This window comes from Alternaria rosae (genome assembly GCF_020736505.1).
Source record: "Alternaria rosae strain MPI-PUGE-AT-0040 chromosome Unknown BKA58scaffold_11, whole genome shotgun sequence".
Taxonomy (NCBI): Eukaryota; Fungi; Ascomycota; class Dothideomycetes; order Pleosporales; family Pleosporaceae; genus Alternaria; species Alternaria rosae.
Window position 1 is genome coordinate 111,838 of NW_025763580.1, and position 15,181 is coordinate 127,018.

General features: G+C 53.8%; 4 protein-coding genes across 4 annotated transcripts; 1 reads left to right on the plus strand and 3 right to left on the minus strand.

Annotated features, from left to right (window-relative positions):
• Nucleotides 1-1,120: 1,120 nt before the first annotated feature.
• Nucleotides 1,121-3,344, minus strand: BKA58DRAFT_49291 (uncharacterized protein). Its single transcript, XM_046175374.1, has 5 exons — nucleotides 3,098-3,344; nucleotides 3,022-3,035; nucleotides 2,727-2,871; nucleotides 2,152-2,676; nucleotides 1,121-2,102 (listed from the first exon to the last, which is right to left on the minus strand). Exons 1-5 carry the CDS (start codon nucleotides 3,173-3,175, stop codon nucleotides 1,242-1,244), a joined length of 1,623 nt encoding a protein of 540 aa, XP_046020708.1. The 5' UTR covers nucleotides 3,176-3,344; the 3' UTR covers nucleotides 1,121-1,241.
• A 1,214-nt stretch (nucleotides 3,345-4,558) lies between these two features.
• On the minus strand, nucleotides 4,559-8,036 carry BKA58DRAFT_324720 (salt tolerance down-regulator-domain-containing protein; the record flags this gene model as incomplete). The annotated part of the gene is made up of 3 exons (XM_046167976.1): nucleotides 4,559-6,709; nucleotides 6,757-7,016; nucleotides 7,067-8,036. 3 exons carry the CDS (start codon nucleotides 8,034-8,036, stop codon nucleotides 4,559-4,561), a joined length of 3,381 nt encoding a protein of 1,126 aa, XP_046020709.1.
• Nucleotides 8,037-8,915: 879 nt separating this feature from the next.
• BKA58DRAFT_49315 (GTP-binding protein rho2 precursor) lies at nucleotides 8,916-10,364 on the plus strand. The gene is made up of 3 exons (XM_046175375.1): nucleotides 8,916-9,100; nucleotides 9,584-9,662; nucleotides 9,717-10,364. The coding sequence occupies exons 1-3, from the start codon at nucleotides 9,060-9,062 to the stop codon at nucleotides 10,206-10,208; spliced, it is 612 nt and encodes a 203-aa protein (XP_046020710.1). The 5' UTR covers nucleotides 8,916-9,059; the 3' UTR covers nucleotides 10,209-10,364.
• A 147-nt stretch (nucleotides 10,365-10,511) lies between these two features.
• BKA58DRAFT_49284 (uncharacterized protein) lies at nucleotides 10,512-11,527 on the minus strand. Its single transcript, XM_046175373.1, has 2 exons — nucleotides 11,271-11,527; nucleotides 10,512-11,168 (listed from the first exon to the last, which is right to left on the minus strand). Exons 1-2 carry the CDS (start codon nucleotides 11,461-11,463, stop codon nucleotides 10,762-10,764), a joined length of 600 nt encoding a protein of 199 aa, XP_046020711.1. The 5' UTR covers nucleotides 11,464-11,527; the 3' UTR covers nucleotides 10,512-10,761.
• Nucleotides 11,528-15,181: the final 3,654 nt, after the last annotated feature.

The window sequence follows — 15,181 nt, forward strand, 5'->3', positions numbered from 1 at the left end:
TTTTTGGCTTTCAAGGCCTGGCCAGCTGTCCTAAGATTTTCGAGAGAGATCGCCCCTTAGTGAGCTCGGAGTAGTTTGCGGAGAACGGGAAAATGAAGCTGCACTATGCTTTTGCACTGCCACCCGCTCGCGCAAGTTCGATCAAGTTTACGTATCGTGACGTTGATGCATAACTTGACGAATGAGATGTGGAAATGTGGCGGTGCGCAGGCGGCTCTTCGGATTCGACGAGGCTTGTCCAGTCCACTCTCGTTTCAAATATGCATGTTTCGGACGATATGAAATGGGCCACGTTTATGCCTGGAGATGGATCGTGGGTTGTGTGGAGTTTTATTGGGTGCCGATAATCCGTGAACTCGGTGCTGCCGAGATCCTGGTCAGCAGTGAAATGCGATGTGTGTGGGAAGTGGGGAGGAGGGGAAAAACACTGAGCCATCTTGGAGATACTCGTCTTTGCAATGCCGTCGACTTGGTCCAGGTTATTGATCTTGCTGGTGTTGGTTTGAGAGGTCTCGTTGAAAGCAAAAAGGAAAAGACAACAAAGACGCGTCTACATAAAACCTTCACCACGAGCTCACCAATACATCCTTCGAAGTATTTGAGAAGCACATCTCTTGTCAACCCACATTGTTTCTGAGCTGCAATTCTTTATCAGAAGCTTCCTTCGGGCTACACATGTTCTCCTCCATCATACCCGCAAGCACATGTATGTGACGTCCAGACACCGTATGGCCCTGTGGTAATATTGGAGGCACCCTGAACTGCAATCAACAAGTTTCCACAAGTTACCCGATTCGGACTGGACGCCAAACAAAACAGAGCGCGACCATCGACGTCCAACTCGTCCCACACCGAATCTGACAGATACATTAGTGTTAAATCTTACATCTGACTTTAGATTGATACCTAGCGTGTTCGGCAAACCGGATTGTGTAGTCATCTTCCTCGCGTAGAGCATAGACATGGGTGGGTATGAGATCTCATCGCGACACCTGTGCATGCATGCAAATTCACCAAAACCTTGATCAACAACCACTCTTACACAATCGTACCGACATCTTCAACAAATCAATGATTATTCGCTTTTCCCTTTCTTATCTACCCTACTACCATGATCTATCTACCATTCAGCTTATCCAAGCAATGAATTATTCGTTTTCTTCGTTTGCACCCATATACGACATTTTCCCCATCAGCATCCTCAAGATGGCAGCCATCTCCATAGAATCCGAGACGTCTCTCTAAGCGCCACCGGCAGATTTGACAAGCTCACTGACCTTCCTCGCTAGATCATCAGCTTCAGCCCTTGTCTCGGCTTCGGCGTAGACGCGGACAGCGTCTTCTGTTCCACTGGCACGAGCGAACGAGCGACCTTGGCGGACCTTTTGTACTTCCCTGTCGATTTGCGCCTGGAGACCCTCAGGGCTTGTGAGTTTGCGCTCCGCATCTGTTGTCTTAAAGATAGTGCGGTCGTTGACCAGGACTTTGAGGAGGCGGTTGGGTAGGTCGCTGTATGTTGAGAGCCATTCTTGGCAGCCCCAGTGCTTGTGTGCAAGGACAACTTCGACGAGGAGGAAGTCGGAAAGGGCGTCGCCGACGGACTGGTTGATGAGGTTGATGCAGGCACGGAGAACATCGAGGGCTTCCTTCTCGCCTGGGTTGCGGGGCTCGTGCTTCTCGATAGTGTCGAGGGTGTCGTGCGAGAAGATGACAGTGCCGTGGCCGTTAGCTTCGAAGTAGACACCAATGTCTAGCTTCTCAGCTGCGTGGTGCAGGTACTTGACGCCGGTGGGTGTGCAGTCGACTTTCAGCTTGAGGTTGTCTTCAACGTACTTAGTGGCGGCGCCATTGGCGTAGGCGGTCTGCACAACTCCGATCTTGAGCTTGTCTGCCAATCCGCTTTGACGGACGGTGTCGCCGAGAAAGGAGGCTACAAGAGTTGCGATGCGGTCACCATCGAGTAGTCGGAACACATTCTTCTCGTCTTTGAAGTAGTATACTACGCGATCAGCGTCACCATCGAGCGAGCAGCATCGGTCGCCAGGTCCAGCCTTGGACGAAGGTGGCGCGCGCTGGTTGGTCTTGACGTAGTCTGCACCGCACTGTTCATGTGTCAGCAAATTTCTAGCACTTGTAGCAATGTTTGCTTACGTCGACGTTCAGGCTCTCGGGCTTGATAACGTTGTCGTTGATAACCGAAATCTCGAGACCACCCTCTTCCTTGGTGGGAAGGTACTTGATGAGCTCGTTCAGCTTCGGTCCACCAACACCATTGGCACCGTCGACTGTCAAACTACCAGAAGGCTTCTTTCCACGGAGCGCAGTCTTGAAAGCCGCGCCGAACTTCTCGTAGTAGCCCTTCTCGGTAGGTGTACCGTAGGCATCCTTGGTACCTTCGGTGTTCAAGCACCTGACCATGTAGTGTAGTTGTGGCGTGGTGAGGAAGCCATAGTCCTTGACTTCAGCACCGGCGCTGTTCAGGCCATCGACAAGGCATCCGAGAAGCCTTGAACCCGAGGCTCTTGTGTCGCGAGCTACGACAACGCGTGCCGGTGTGTTGAGGTCGATCTTGTACTGGGTTGCGATGTCGCGGTAGTATTTCGAGACGTCTTCGGGGGTGGCCTTGTTCGCCATCTCGGTGCTGATGACCTCCCACTCCTCTTGCAGCATGTTGCCCTATCTAACCATTAGCTGACCTTGTTTCTCATATATGGAGAGGAACGTACCATTGGTTCGACGAGCTTTACGCCATTGTCTTGAGGAGGGTTATGCGAAGCGGTGATCATGACACCGATCCATTTTCCCTTGAGCGCCCGCGACCGCAGCGCCGCAATGAGACCAACGCGAGTGAGGACGGAATCGAGGACATCACTGCTATGGTAAGTGGAATTCGGGAGTGTTGCACGTGGAAAGGGTGGGTGTTCGGAGTGGTGGGGGAAGCGTCGCCAGCTGCGACGCGTGGAGGTAGTCGATAGCTGGGACAGTAGCCATCTACCGTATGAGATGCAGGGGATGGCTTACGCTTTTGTTCTGAACTAGATTATACGTCAGCCTCTGAATGCCTCAATCTCTCGAATCACTCTCCCCTGTCACTTACACCAGCAGTTCCGTACGTGTACTTGAGGCCCTCGGGCGCAGGGTGCTTTTGCGCAGCGTCGGCGATGGGGTCGGACATGATGAATAGTGTATGCAAGCGAAGGGTACGGGATATAAATGGTACAAAGAAAACGGGTGGTGTAAAGTAGCTGGTTCAATTGAAGCGAGAAAAGACGTAGAACATTCGGTGTTGTAGCAAGCTATGAGGCTCCCACGACCCCGCCGGCCGACACGCGCTAGCAGGGATGCTGAATGCAGGGATGACGATGCAGGACCGACGATGATGATGCGTACCTGGCTAACCACGTTTCTGCCAGCTTCATCCTATTAATAGAGTAGAGTAGAAGGCGCAGGAACTCGACGTCTGCTTGACCAGACTACGAGGCTGCTGGAACTCAATAATCTGAACGTCTGTCCGATGTTACATGATTACGTTACTCTAGCTAGATGCATTCTGCGAGGTGGTGGGATGTCGCAATTGCGGGGTTTTGCGACACTGGTACGAGGCGGCGAGCTTGACCGCTCCTCTTACAACGTTGCCACAACGTGCTGTGTTCCGGTGTACTGGGTGGAGATCGTCCGACACTACCCGTCAACGTCGAACTACGTAGAACGGTGTCTATCTACACGGTTTTCTTGACCCATGACATCAGATGGACAAGAGGGGCAAACATCAAATTTGGGAAACGATGCTGGTGATGTCTAAGGCAGCTTATATTCTAGAGCCAAACAATTTCGAGTCCAACACACGCTTTGTTGACATAGCAGAAGTGACATATGGCAGAATACATGAGGTCCCGTCACAATCTTCCAACTCTCTTAGATAATATGATCCGAGATCATTCTTGACGTCTCCCTGGCGACTGATGATCACATGGTGTTCCCAAAATTAGTGTAACAAAGGTTCCTTTGTAATTGACCGTACTCCGTAGGATTAGTGCGGTCGCTGCTATAGCTATAGCTGATTTCTCGTATATCGAAGTCTCGCCGTATTGACATTGGTACATCATAGATCGTGAGATGAAACCTGTTCACAGTAGTAAGACCTGAAAATCCTACGGAGAAGCGTCTGATTACTCGAAGTCACCTTCTTCTCAGAGTGGTTCCTGTATATGTATCAAGTTTCCCGGACATTGCCTTGATGTTCGAGTTAGAAGTATCGTTAGTATCGTGATAATGAACGTCAACATCAACAACATCACCACGTCACCGTATGCAGAGCACATCGAAATCCCATCATGGCACTCCCTCAGCAGCTAGATTACCTCGACTTGGCATCCATCAATCACAAGAGGAAGACACTAGACTAGACCGACAACTCGTCTCTCATCTACAAAGGAACAAGTATGAAGGAGGAGCTTCATCAACAGAGACAGAGACTCAGCATACGTAGGCTGACAAGACCTGTTCGGCCAAAAGAAAAAGAATGGGACAGCCCAACAGAACAGATGAGTCCAACATCTCAGAAACCCTGCGGCCCCAATCCAGGAAACCTGCCCCCAAACCCACCAACAAGAACGCTGTGACCAGGAACTGGGCTACCGATCTCACCAAGAGAGCTCGGAGGCGCTTGTATCGCGCCATCACTAAACTTGATATGCGACAACATGCCATTGGCATCTTCTTTGTACTGCAGACTCCCACCGCCATTAGTATGCGTAACATCAAGGATATCGCACGCCTCCTTAATCTCATCAACCGAAACAGCAGGATCCATCGCACCGCGCGAAGCCTCGACTTGACGATGCACTTCGGCCGCGTCGACGTAGCCGTCTGCGTCGGAGGCGCGGGGAGCGAGGGTCTTGCATGCGGCGCAGATGGTACGGCGGAGCCAGACTATGCGCTGCTCGTTTGCGTTGCGTTCGAGGGTTCGCGTGGTGTTCATGGAGAAGGGGCTGTTGAAGATGTTGGAGGTGGGCGAGTTGCCCCAGTTGGCGCCGGAGTGGAAGCCCTGTAGGGGTGGCGTGCCCCAGATGCTGCCGCCGCCTGGTGCGCCGAACGATCCATACTGCGACCCGGGTATGTCTGCGAAGCCGAATGAGGGCGCTCTCACTGAGCCGTGCTGTTGCATGCTTGGGCGTCGATCAGGCAGTTCGGGGATGTCGTCATCGTCGTCCAGTAGCGCTTTACTGCCTAGGTGATTCGCAAGTTCGTCTACATCAGATCCCTGCTGTCCGGGTTCATCGCCCGCTTTCACGCTTGAAGGGCGCTTGATAGGCGTTGGCCGTTGTATGGGTTGTGCTTGAGGACCAGTGATGGGGCTCTCGTTTGAGAGTCGTTCAAAAGATCCCGAGCCCTGCCGCGAATGCGTCGGCATACCCATCGGAAAGGCGGACGGCATTGGCGCAGTAAAGCCTGGAGGTGCTGGGAAGCCTGGCGGTCCTTCCATCGGGAAACCACGGCCGATTGGAAGTGCACCTGGTGTGTGCATTCCGGGTGGTGGAAATCCACGGAAGCTCTGGGGCGCTGGCTGAGGGAAGAACGGCATGTTTGGACGTGGTCCCATCATTCCAGGCATCATGGATCCATGACCAGGGAAGCCGTTCAAGCCTGGAGGCATGTTCATACCCAGTCCTGGCGGCCCTTGCATGCCCGGCGGTGGTCCCATAGGAGGCATTGGAGACGACGGCTGCCCATGCGGAGTCCCTAGACCTTGCTGTTGGATTGGTGGTTTCGTCAGTATAGACCTTGGTATCGACTGATTTGGCAACTGGGAGCTTGGAGATGTCGACTTGCTTGTTCCTAGAGTAGCATGGGGAGTCTTTGGCGATGAGCCGTGGGAGGTCTGGTGTGATGTTTGGCGCGGTCGGTTAGGAGTTGGAGCCTTCGGTACAGCTGGCGTAACCTGCGGCGATGGCATTCCCGTAGACGAATTTTGCTTTAGCAATTGAGGAGGTAGCGCGACAGCTACTGGCTGTGAGGCCTTCTTCGCACCAGCAATAGCGTTGTGGGCAGCGGCAGCGGCAGCTTGGTCCTCCTTACGTATTTGGTCTTTGCCGCCTTTGGTCTTCGAGTCCCGTTCCTTGCGGTCCTTGTCCTCCTGCGCCTTCTTCTCTTTCGCTTCTCTCTCCCTCGCTTCCCGCTCTTCCCGCTCCTTTCGTTTCGCCTCGTCTTTGGCCTTCTTCTCAAGGGCTTTCTGTTCGCGTGCTTTTCTCTCTGCTTCCTGTTGCCGCTCGCGCTCTTCCTGCTGTCGTTTCAGACGCTCGGCCTCCTTGCGCTGCTTCTCTTCCTCCTGGGCTTTGCGTTCGGCCTCTTTCTTCTTGCGCTGCTCTTCTCGCTTCTTCCGCTGCTCCTCCAGTCGCTTCTCCTCCGCGGCCTTGGCCTCGGCTTCTTTGGCTGCTCGCTCGGCTTCCTTGCGGGCCTCCTGCTCCGCCTTCAGCTGCCTTTGCTTATCCTTCTTCTCCTTGCGCTTCTGGGCCTCCTTTGCTTTCTTTGCCTCTTTCGCATCCTTCCGCACATCCTCCTCTGCCAGTTCTTCGAGTAACTTTTGCTGTCGTTCCGCGGCCACCTTTTCTCGATACGCCTGGAGTACCCTCTGCTCAAACATTCGCGCTGCGAAGATCTGAAACATTCGCCGGCCTTCCTCCATCCGTTGCTCCTCGGTCATGGCGCCCTAGGCGGGGTTAGTTGCAGATAGATAGTCCAGCCTAGAATACGCACTTCCTCATCCTCTTCGTCCTCCTCGTAGTCGTCGTCGTCGTACTCTTCCTCGTCTTCGCCCTCTTCGTCGTAGTCGTCTTCGTCGGGCGGAGGAGCGCTGTGACTGTGGCCGCTATAGGATCGGTGCTGGGCGCCGGGGTGAGCCTGGACTTGAGCATCTTCTTCTCGTTGCATCCTACGCTCAGCGAGCTGCTCCATCATCTCGATGAACTTCTTCCCATCGTTCTTGAGCAAATCGTCAGCAACCGTAAGTATGCCACCTAAAAGGATGAATCAGCATGCTCCCAGCACGGGTAGGGGGCGGGCATACCTTTGACCTGCAGACTACTGCCAAACTGGAGGAAGTCTGAGGGCTCGGGCGGCGGCAGACTGCGCTCGCCTGAGCTGTAGCCGCCCTCTGACGAGATCTCGCTGTCGTATTCGGAATCTTCCTCCTCTTCCTCGCCCGAGTCGTACTCTTCTTCGTCGTCGTCGTAGGGGCCGGGGGGTGGGTGGGGGTTCAGCATGGGGCGCGGGTGGTGAGGAGCACTGGACGCATAACCATAATTAGCCTCGGGAATGAAACTACCGACGTCTTGCTGGTGGTGCGCGTACTGCTCGAGTTCTTCGTAATATGCATCATATAGAACCTCCAGCTCCTCCTCGATGGCGGTGCGCTTCCGCCCGCACACGGTGCAGCTGCACGAGTGCTTCTGCTGCTCCTTCATCTTGCGCAGGACCGCCTCCTTTTCGATCTTGACGAGCGACTTGCGCTCGTCCTCGCCGAGGGACAGCCAGAACTCGCGTATGCGGTCCCGCTCGTCCTGCATCGTGGTGTTCCATATGCGGTCGCCTCGGGAGCCGGATCGCGCGACGGAGTGGGTGGGCGACATGGCGTGGCCGGGTGCGGGGCTGAGGCGTGATGCGACGTGCTGGGTGTAGGCCAGCGGAGGGGGTGCTGAGGGCGCCTTCTTCTTCCGCCGGGTCTTCTTGCCCTGGGCGCTGCGCATTGGGGCATGGCCGTAGCCCTGCTGGTAGTCGCCATTTGTGCCGTACGTGTGCTCATACTCCTCGTCCGAGTAGTACTCCCCCTCGTCATATGGCGGCTCGTCCAGTTCCGGGTCAACGTACTGCTGCTGGCCTGGGGGCCCTCGGGCAGGCGACACGCCATTCCGCGCGGGCGCAGGCGCAGGCGGCTCCTGTGCGGCTCGTTTGGCGGCCTCCTTCTCGCGTCGCTTCTGCTTCTTGCGGTTGACGGCGGTCGGGGTGGGATCGTGGGTCGCAGTGCCGTTGGGCGGCATTTGAGCCGGGGCGGGCCCGCGTGTTCCCTGGGCCATGTAGGGGGATATGTGTCGCTGTGTCCTGCTGCACGACGAGTTAGAGCGCGGGTCTGGGGAGTCGAGTGGGTGACAGCTCGGACGATGGCGCGGGAAGACTAGCGTACAGCCACTCGGGGAGCAAAAGTGAGAGGTGGAGGTGGAGGAATTGGAGGGGCCGTCACGCACACCAGATGCGGGAGATGCGAAGATGCGAGTGTCCGGGGGATGTCGCGGTAGACGGGCGTTCACTCTGGCGGTCGTGTGCTCGGGTCTTGTTAGCACATGCCGCGCTGTCGTAGCCTCTTGTTGATGGTCGACGGCCCATTGTGGTACCGATGTTGCGATTCGCACTGCCGCAGGTGCCACGTCTTGGCGTCTTCTGGAACGGAAGGAACTGGGCGAGAGGCTGTGCAGGCAAGTGCTCTGCGACGGCCATTCATTCGTATCTCAACACACTCGCTCTCGTTCACCGCACCCGCCCACACGCCAGCGTCCCCCGTCCCCCAGCCCAGCCGTCTGTAGCTTTAGCTCGTGCCTGTCTCCGCTGTGATCGTCCCCCAAGCTTCATTCTTAAACACCGGCCCGTCCACTTCATTACTGCACCACCGCTTTTTGCTTCTCTCCCATTGCACCCGTTGCTGTCGCAGGGCACACCCGTTACTTTCACCTTCACCTCGACACCCACCCGCCGACACTCACTACCCCTCCGCTGGTAGTCTGTCGCTTCTCTCCGCCCCAGCGCGCCATTGATACTCTCGCTCGCCCGTCGCGACTCACAACCGCCGGAGACACGTCGCTCGCGCCATTACACTCGCATTACCCCGACAACACCCTCGCGCAAACAAGGCTACTTCACTGTATCCCCCCACCCGCTCACCACTCCCCCTCGACTCCCACTCTCCCACGACCGCAACTGCGAACGCGCTCCTCCGGCCAATAACACGACCCAGCATCTCCGGACAAGACTCCCGCTGATTGCGGCATTTTCCCAAACACCTCCCCACAATGGCACAGCAGCAGCAGAATGGCGAGCCTGTAATGCGCAGGTACGTTTGATCTTCACTTTCTGGACCCTGGTCAAAACTTATCTCATGTCGATCGCTCACGACCGTTTTCTTACGCGCGCAATTGCTTTTCCCAACGTTATTTCATTCCGTCCGACTTTACTCTGACGACAAGATCTCTGCGTCTCCCCAGCAATTTCTCCAATTTCTCCAATTTCTCCGTCAAATTCTGCTTTACTTCTCCTTCCTGCAATGGTACGACCAAGACCTGGAGCTGAGGCACCCCGGCTTTGCGCCATAGCTTGCATTGGCGCACCCGGTCCGACGACACGTCCGACTAAAAATAGGCCACCCTACATGCTCCCCATGTCCACTTTTTTATCGACTCGCGCTCAATTCTTCCTCTTTTTGGTCATGCACTGCACTCCCATCCTCTTGTTTGCGCCAACATCCACTCTCGGTCACGCCGACGCTGTCACACCATGCACCCTTCACCCGCACAGTATGCTGATCTTGTGTCTTTAGGAAGTTGGTCATTATTGGCGACGGTGCTTGCGGCAAGACTAGTCTTCTGAGCGTCTTCACTCTCGGATACTTTCCAACAGTACGTCCAATACATCCACCGATAACCCGCCCTCCAAATCCTAACCTGTCATAGCGCTACGTCCCAACCGTTTTTGAAAACTACGTCACCGACTGCAGAGTAGACGGCAAATCCGTACAACTCGCCCTTTGGGATACCGCCGGCCAAGAAGACTATGAGCGCCTCCGTCCCCTTGCCTACTCCAAAGCGCACGTCATCCTCATCGGCTTCAGCGTCGACTCCCCCGACTCCCTCGATAACGTCAAGCACAAGTGGGCAGAGGAGGCCCGCGAACGCTGTCCCACCGTCCCCATCATCCTCGTCGGCCTCAAAAAAGATCTCCGTGATGACCCCCTAGCACAGGAAGAAATGCGCAAGAAGAGTCTACGGTTTATCACACCGAAACAAGGCGCAGATATGAAAGATATGATTGGCGCGAGGAAATACCTAGAATGCAGTTCCCTGACGGGGGATGGCGTGGACGATGTTTTTGAAGCGGCGACGAGGGCCGCGCTGCTGAGTGTGGATAAGAAGGAGAATCCTGGGTGCGGATGCGTTGTTCTGTGAGACTTTTCATCAAGAGTCTCTCGCTGCATCTTATATCTTCTTCTTATCTTCATATCACACACTGCATTGGGCGGAGTCACGACAAACTGGAGTTGGTACGATACATTTGGGGCTCTTCAATTTTCAGCTCTCGATTCTTTTCTTCTTTCTTCTTCTTATCCTTCAAGGGCGTTGTCTTGTTTGAGCGCTTATAACTGCATTACACATTACCTTTCTTTTTGATTGAGCTTGCGAAAGAGAAAAGGCTGGCTTCTGACAGCTAGTTGGAAACATACGTTTGTTGGGCTCTATCTATCTGAAGATGTTGGCTTAATGATTGACGAGAAAGCGCCTTCATCGTCCACTCATTCGGCTACTTTGGCAATTAGTTGTATATTCTTGAGGAATGATTGGCAAGTCTGGCAACTAGAAGGCAGTAATTCACAATCGAGACATCATACAAACACTTCTTCCTCTTCCGGAAACGTGACGCGACCATGTACAAAAGATGCCAAGAATGACATCGACCGTCTTTTTGCTATACACATATGGTACATCCCTATCGCTCGCGAGCCTAATCCCTCGTCCACGCATGATTCCACCCCTCCCTCGCTGGGAAATCCGTCTGCACCCTCCCATACTCCACCGGCACACTCCCCCAGATCCCCCTCTTGAGCATCGCACTCCTATACAACCTCCCCACCTCCCTGCCCTTCGTACCCAGTCTGCTCGGATCAGCGCCCCGCCCACCAGCCTCCTCCTCTTTAACCAGATTGCCGTTGTTGTCCATGAGGCGCAGGTGTTCGCACGCTGACCGCATGGCCATGTATTGTCGTTCTAACTCGCGTTCTTCGGCCCACCGGCGTTTGCGTAGGAAGAGCAGCCAGGCGCGGTGGATTGTCCAGTGGCGGAGGGAGCGGTTGCGGGAGAAGTGGAGTGGGCGCGGGGTTAGGGGGTGGGAGAGGTGGTAGCGGATGTTTGCTGGTGGGGGGTGTTAGCTTTGTCTTTTGAGTCCGGAGGAGGGTGGGTGGAATCGATTGGATGGGGCAGGTTTGATGGGGTTGTGAGGCGGAAGAGACGTACTTATCCTGGGATCATTTCCAGGTCCCTTTTTACTCCTCTTCTGCATATTCGGTGTTGATGAGAAGGCTGCTCGTTGCGACTTCTGCTGCTGCGGACATGTCCATTGTGCGGTTCTTTGCCAGATGTTTGTCGCTTGGAGTATTTGGGCAGGCTTGTAGGGCCGGAAGACCGGTCGGAATGCTGAGAGATTCATTGTGGGTGTTGTGTGAGGTGCAATGGCGGGTGCAAGGCGGAGGTGGGTTGTTGATGTTGGTGATGATAGTCGGACTGGAAATTCGCGATGCGCGGAGAGACCCTTGTCCGCCAAGGAAGCTAGTGGATTGGGTAAGAACGACTCGAGATGATGGACATCGCTGCGTAACAATCATTGATCTTCCGACGGGTCCGGCCATACACCGAAAACTAGCATGTTAAGCTTCTAGCTCTGGCCAACGATGTCGTGATGGTTCGTATGTCATTGGCGGCGACTTTACACACCATATCCAGGACCCCTCCAGATCCGAACAAGGTCTATAGCACTTAGTCCCTTTAGAGACCAAGAACATTAATCTTGTCTTAAGAATGACCCTGGCTGCCTCCAGTCATGAAAGCACGATAATGCTGTCGGCTCGAGGGCGCGGTCTGCAGGCCCTCCACGACGAGCAGGAGCGAGAAAACACCTTGAAATTATCCACACCTGTCAGAAACCTTCCTAGTCAGGTAACAGAATTGAGTTTTGCAGGGTAATGCGACGTTAAGTGTGTTGGGCCGCTTCGGTTGAGGTTCGTTGACGATATTTCCGATGTCTTCGTGATGGCAGACGGGCCCCGACGTCCGCATTCAGAACTCTAGACTTTTCACATGATCGCGAACGAGGTATGCCTCAAACTAGGTATACCACCTCCACACTTCAGCGCTTCATCAAGTATGCAACATTATCAGACTGATGTACTCCAAGACCTTTGAACCTGGGTATGACGAGATTGGTCAGGTCGAACGCACCTGCCTCAAGTACAACAGCCAAGTTAACGTGCATCGCGTCGCCATACCGCTGATGTCACAGAATGCACCTTCACGCACACACGAACAGCATTCACTGTCGCGCGAGTCCCACATCACCAGTCCTTCAGCTCTGTCTTTTTTCATTCCCCCATCTGCGACTGCACTTTCCACCCACCGTTCTCAACTGAATCTACTTTCGCACCTACCTCAAGAACTCCGACATCAAGGAAGTCGACACTATGAAGACCCCCGCGCAATTAACCTTCGCCGTCCTGGCCCTCCTTACCATCACCGTGCCCGTTCTCGCCAGTTCAGGATCAAAGCCAGACAAATGCTCCCACCGCGCCGCAACCAGGTGCTCCCCCGGCGGTAACGCGGTTCAGGTCTGCGTCAATGGCGTTTGGCAGAGGAACTACGGGTGCCCCTATCCGCAATACTGCGAGACCGCCTCCGCACACTGCATCGGACGATAGATCACTGCTAGGCAGAGATATGGTAAGCGTCGAGACTTCCTCTGTTAGGCATTCGTTGACAAGAAGACCACAGTCTGAACATATTTCGGTATCGTTGCGGCTGATATGACTGAGTAGCTCCAGCAGATGAGGGCGGTTGGAAGAGATAGCTGGGGACTCCGTGGCACCGTCTAGCACCTGCTAGCATACAAGATCTTTTAGGTTGTATATCGATCGTGCGAACGAACTAGTGCCCGTTTTCACGATGAAACCAAACATGCTCACAGATTCAGCGGACGCGTTTGTTGCACTGCTTTACTAACATGTAAATATTTTTGTGGTGTGTCATTCACATGTAGCAACATCAGGCAGAGATTCCTGAGGACTATATGACCGCCAGAACCGTGTGAGCGAGGTTCCTCTACATGCTTTCAAGACCTTGGTCGACATCCTCGCACAGGCCAAGATCAATTTGCCGACCGATATCGAAGCTACCCTGTGGAGCGTCATCACCGCTCGTAGGGAATGTGCGGGCTTTCATCAAACGAAATCAGAGCGAGACGCTGATGACGACATCGATAATGAAAGCTATCAGTCCTTCATCGACATCCTCGACTACTATTATCGCGCGCTGAAAGCGCCGACAGCAGGCAAAACCAAGAATGAACGCGAGAAAGGAGCATGTATGCATAGTCGCACATCTAATCTGTTCGAACACCTCAGTCTAGTTCACGCGCATGATACGCCATTGGGCTACGTGCCTTCAGGGTCGACAGACACGCAGAGCCGAAGCTACCGCATCAAGAAGTCCGCCGATCGAAAGAGTGAGAAGGGCTTTGCGCTGTTCTGTTTCCTCAAAGACATGATAGCAATTCGTTTACTCGTTTACAAGACCTGGCGCCGATACAAGTAACGTAGCCTTGCGCTCACCACAGCAGCTACGACCGCTAACGTCGCCATTGAGATCTTGAGACGGGTTGATGATGCCTTTCTCAAAGACTTTTCGGAGTTTGAAAGCCACCACAAAGTGATCAAGTTTCTCCAAGGGTTCGAAGATCGAGTGACTAACGGCGTTACCCATAAAGACGAGAGGGGCTAGTACGATCTCGATGACTTTAAGCTCTCGCCGCAAACGTTTGTTTGCAAAGACACGTACAACGTATATTTCCGAGACCATCTTTTCGATCACGACGAAAGGAGAGAGGTGATGATCGATTACCAGTCTGACAGAAAAACTGCCAGGGCGAAGCAGTCTCACATGAGAATCAAACAGGCTTCCGCCTTTCACGGCCTCAAAAGGGTCATGCTGAAGACGGACGAGAACGGTGAAAACGAGAACGAGCCGATCTGGCTTCTGGAGCGCGTAGTCCGACATCGGTTGGAACATGAATCGAGGACGTCAAAGCAATGCAAGCATCGTAAATAAGAAGTCAGTTCTCTCCAGACACTTGAGAAGTACCGAGACGCCACGAAGGGGAATGGATTCCTTATCAATTTTGACATCATGACCTTGCTTATCATCTGCAACAAAATGATCCATGTCATCAAAGCTTGGTTGCGAGACCATGTGGAACTCGATCCTGGATCTAAATTAAATCTTAAATCGATCCGAGATATTGCATTGGCATCTGTGGTTTTTTTTTCCAGCAAACATGAAGCCGCAAATCTGGGACGTCCTCGATCACATCAGAGCAGAGAACAGCAGATGTGGGACATTCGAAGGAACAGAGAGTAAAATATCTTTGGTATAATTCGAATGCGTCTGCTGATCTGACGAACGTGTTGAGTGCAGAAGAAGAGGCGTCCTTGTCTTGTCCACCCAAACAGGAATGAAATGAGACGAGATGACGTAATCACCACCTATCACACAAGCGCCGTGGACGCGACCCCACGCTTCCCACACCTGTCAAGATGCTCATGGGTCGCAATGCCGCCCAATAGAGGTGCGTATACGACCAAGAACATCAAGCCGGATCGAATCGCCGTGACCAGCTCCCAAACCCAAGGCAACCGATGATGCAACAGCCAGTGGCAACGCCAACACGGCCAAGAGAGTCGCGCAGGAGAATACGAACTTCAGTACTCCAAGAGAGTGGCCAATGGAGGCCACAAAATGAACAAAGAATGCGCTCGAGTCTTCACTTCTAACCAATGCCGGCCAACCGGTGTCGGACGAATCAGATTCCGACGACTCAGATCTCGCCGATTTCGAGGTTGAAGGTTATGGCTATGATGCAGCCATCAAGATGGAGGAAGAGCATGAGAAGCGCGTCGAGAGTGCGCATAGACATCTAGCGATCGGAACCCAATGCGAGGAGGAAGAGGAAGAGGAAGTGCAAATTGGTAACGTACGAGGCGAATGGGATCTCTACTCTCCCAACTATCTTAGACCTTCACGAAGTCGATAATCGAGCATTGATCTACCAGGGGCGGTTTAACTTCCGTCAGTGGAACTCGGGGAAACTGGTCATTGAAGGG

Bases quoted from the DNA above. Each gene is read 5' to 3' on its own strand.
- BKA58DRAFT_49291 (XM_046175374.1), bottom strand. From the start codon at position 3,175: ATGTCCGACCCCATCGCCGACGCTGCGCAAAAGCACCCTGCGCCCGAG. The intron at 2,677-2,726 runs GTACGTTCCTCT...ATGGTTAGATAG, and splicing joins TAAAGCTCGTCGAACCAATG to GGCAACATGCTGCAAGAGGA. The intron at 2,103-2,151 runs GTAAGCAAACAT...ACACATGAACAG, and splicing joins CCGAGAGCCTGAACGTCGAC to TGCGGTGCAGACTACGTCAA.
- BKA58DRAFT_49315 (XM_046175375.1), top strand. From the start codon at position 9,060: ATGGCACAGCAGCAGCAGAATGGCGAGCCTGTAATGCGCAG. The intron at 9,101-9,583 runs GTACGTTTGATC...TTGTGTCTTTAG, and splicing joins GGCGAGCCTGTAATGCGCAG to GAAGTTGGTCATTATTGGCG. The intron at 9,663-9,716 runs GTACGTCCAATA...AACCTGTCATAG, and splicing joins CTCTCGGATACTTTCCAACA to CGCTACGTCCCAACCGTTTT.
- BKA58DRAFT_49284 (XM_046175373.1), bottom strand. From the start codon at position 11,463: ATGAATCTCTCAGCATTCCGACCGGTCTTCCGGCCCTACAAGCCTGCC. The intron at 11,169-11,270 runs GTACGTCTCTTC...ACCCCCCACCAG, and splicing joins TGGAAATGATCCCAGGATAA to CAAACATCCGCTACCACCTC.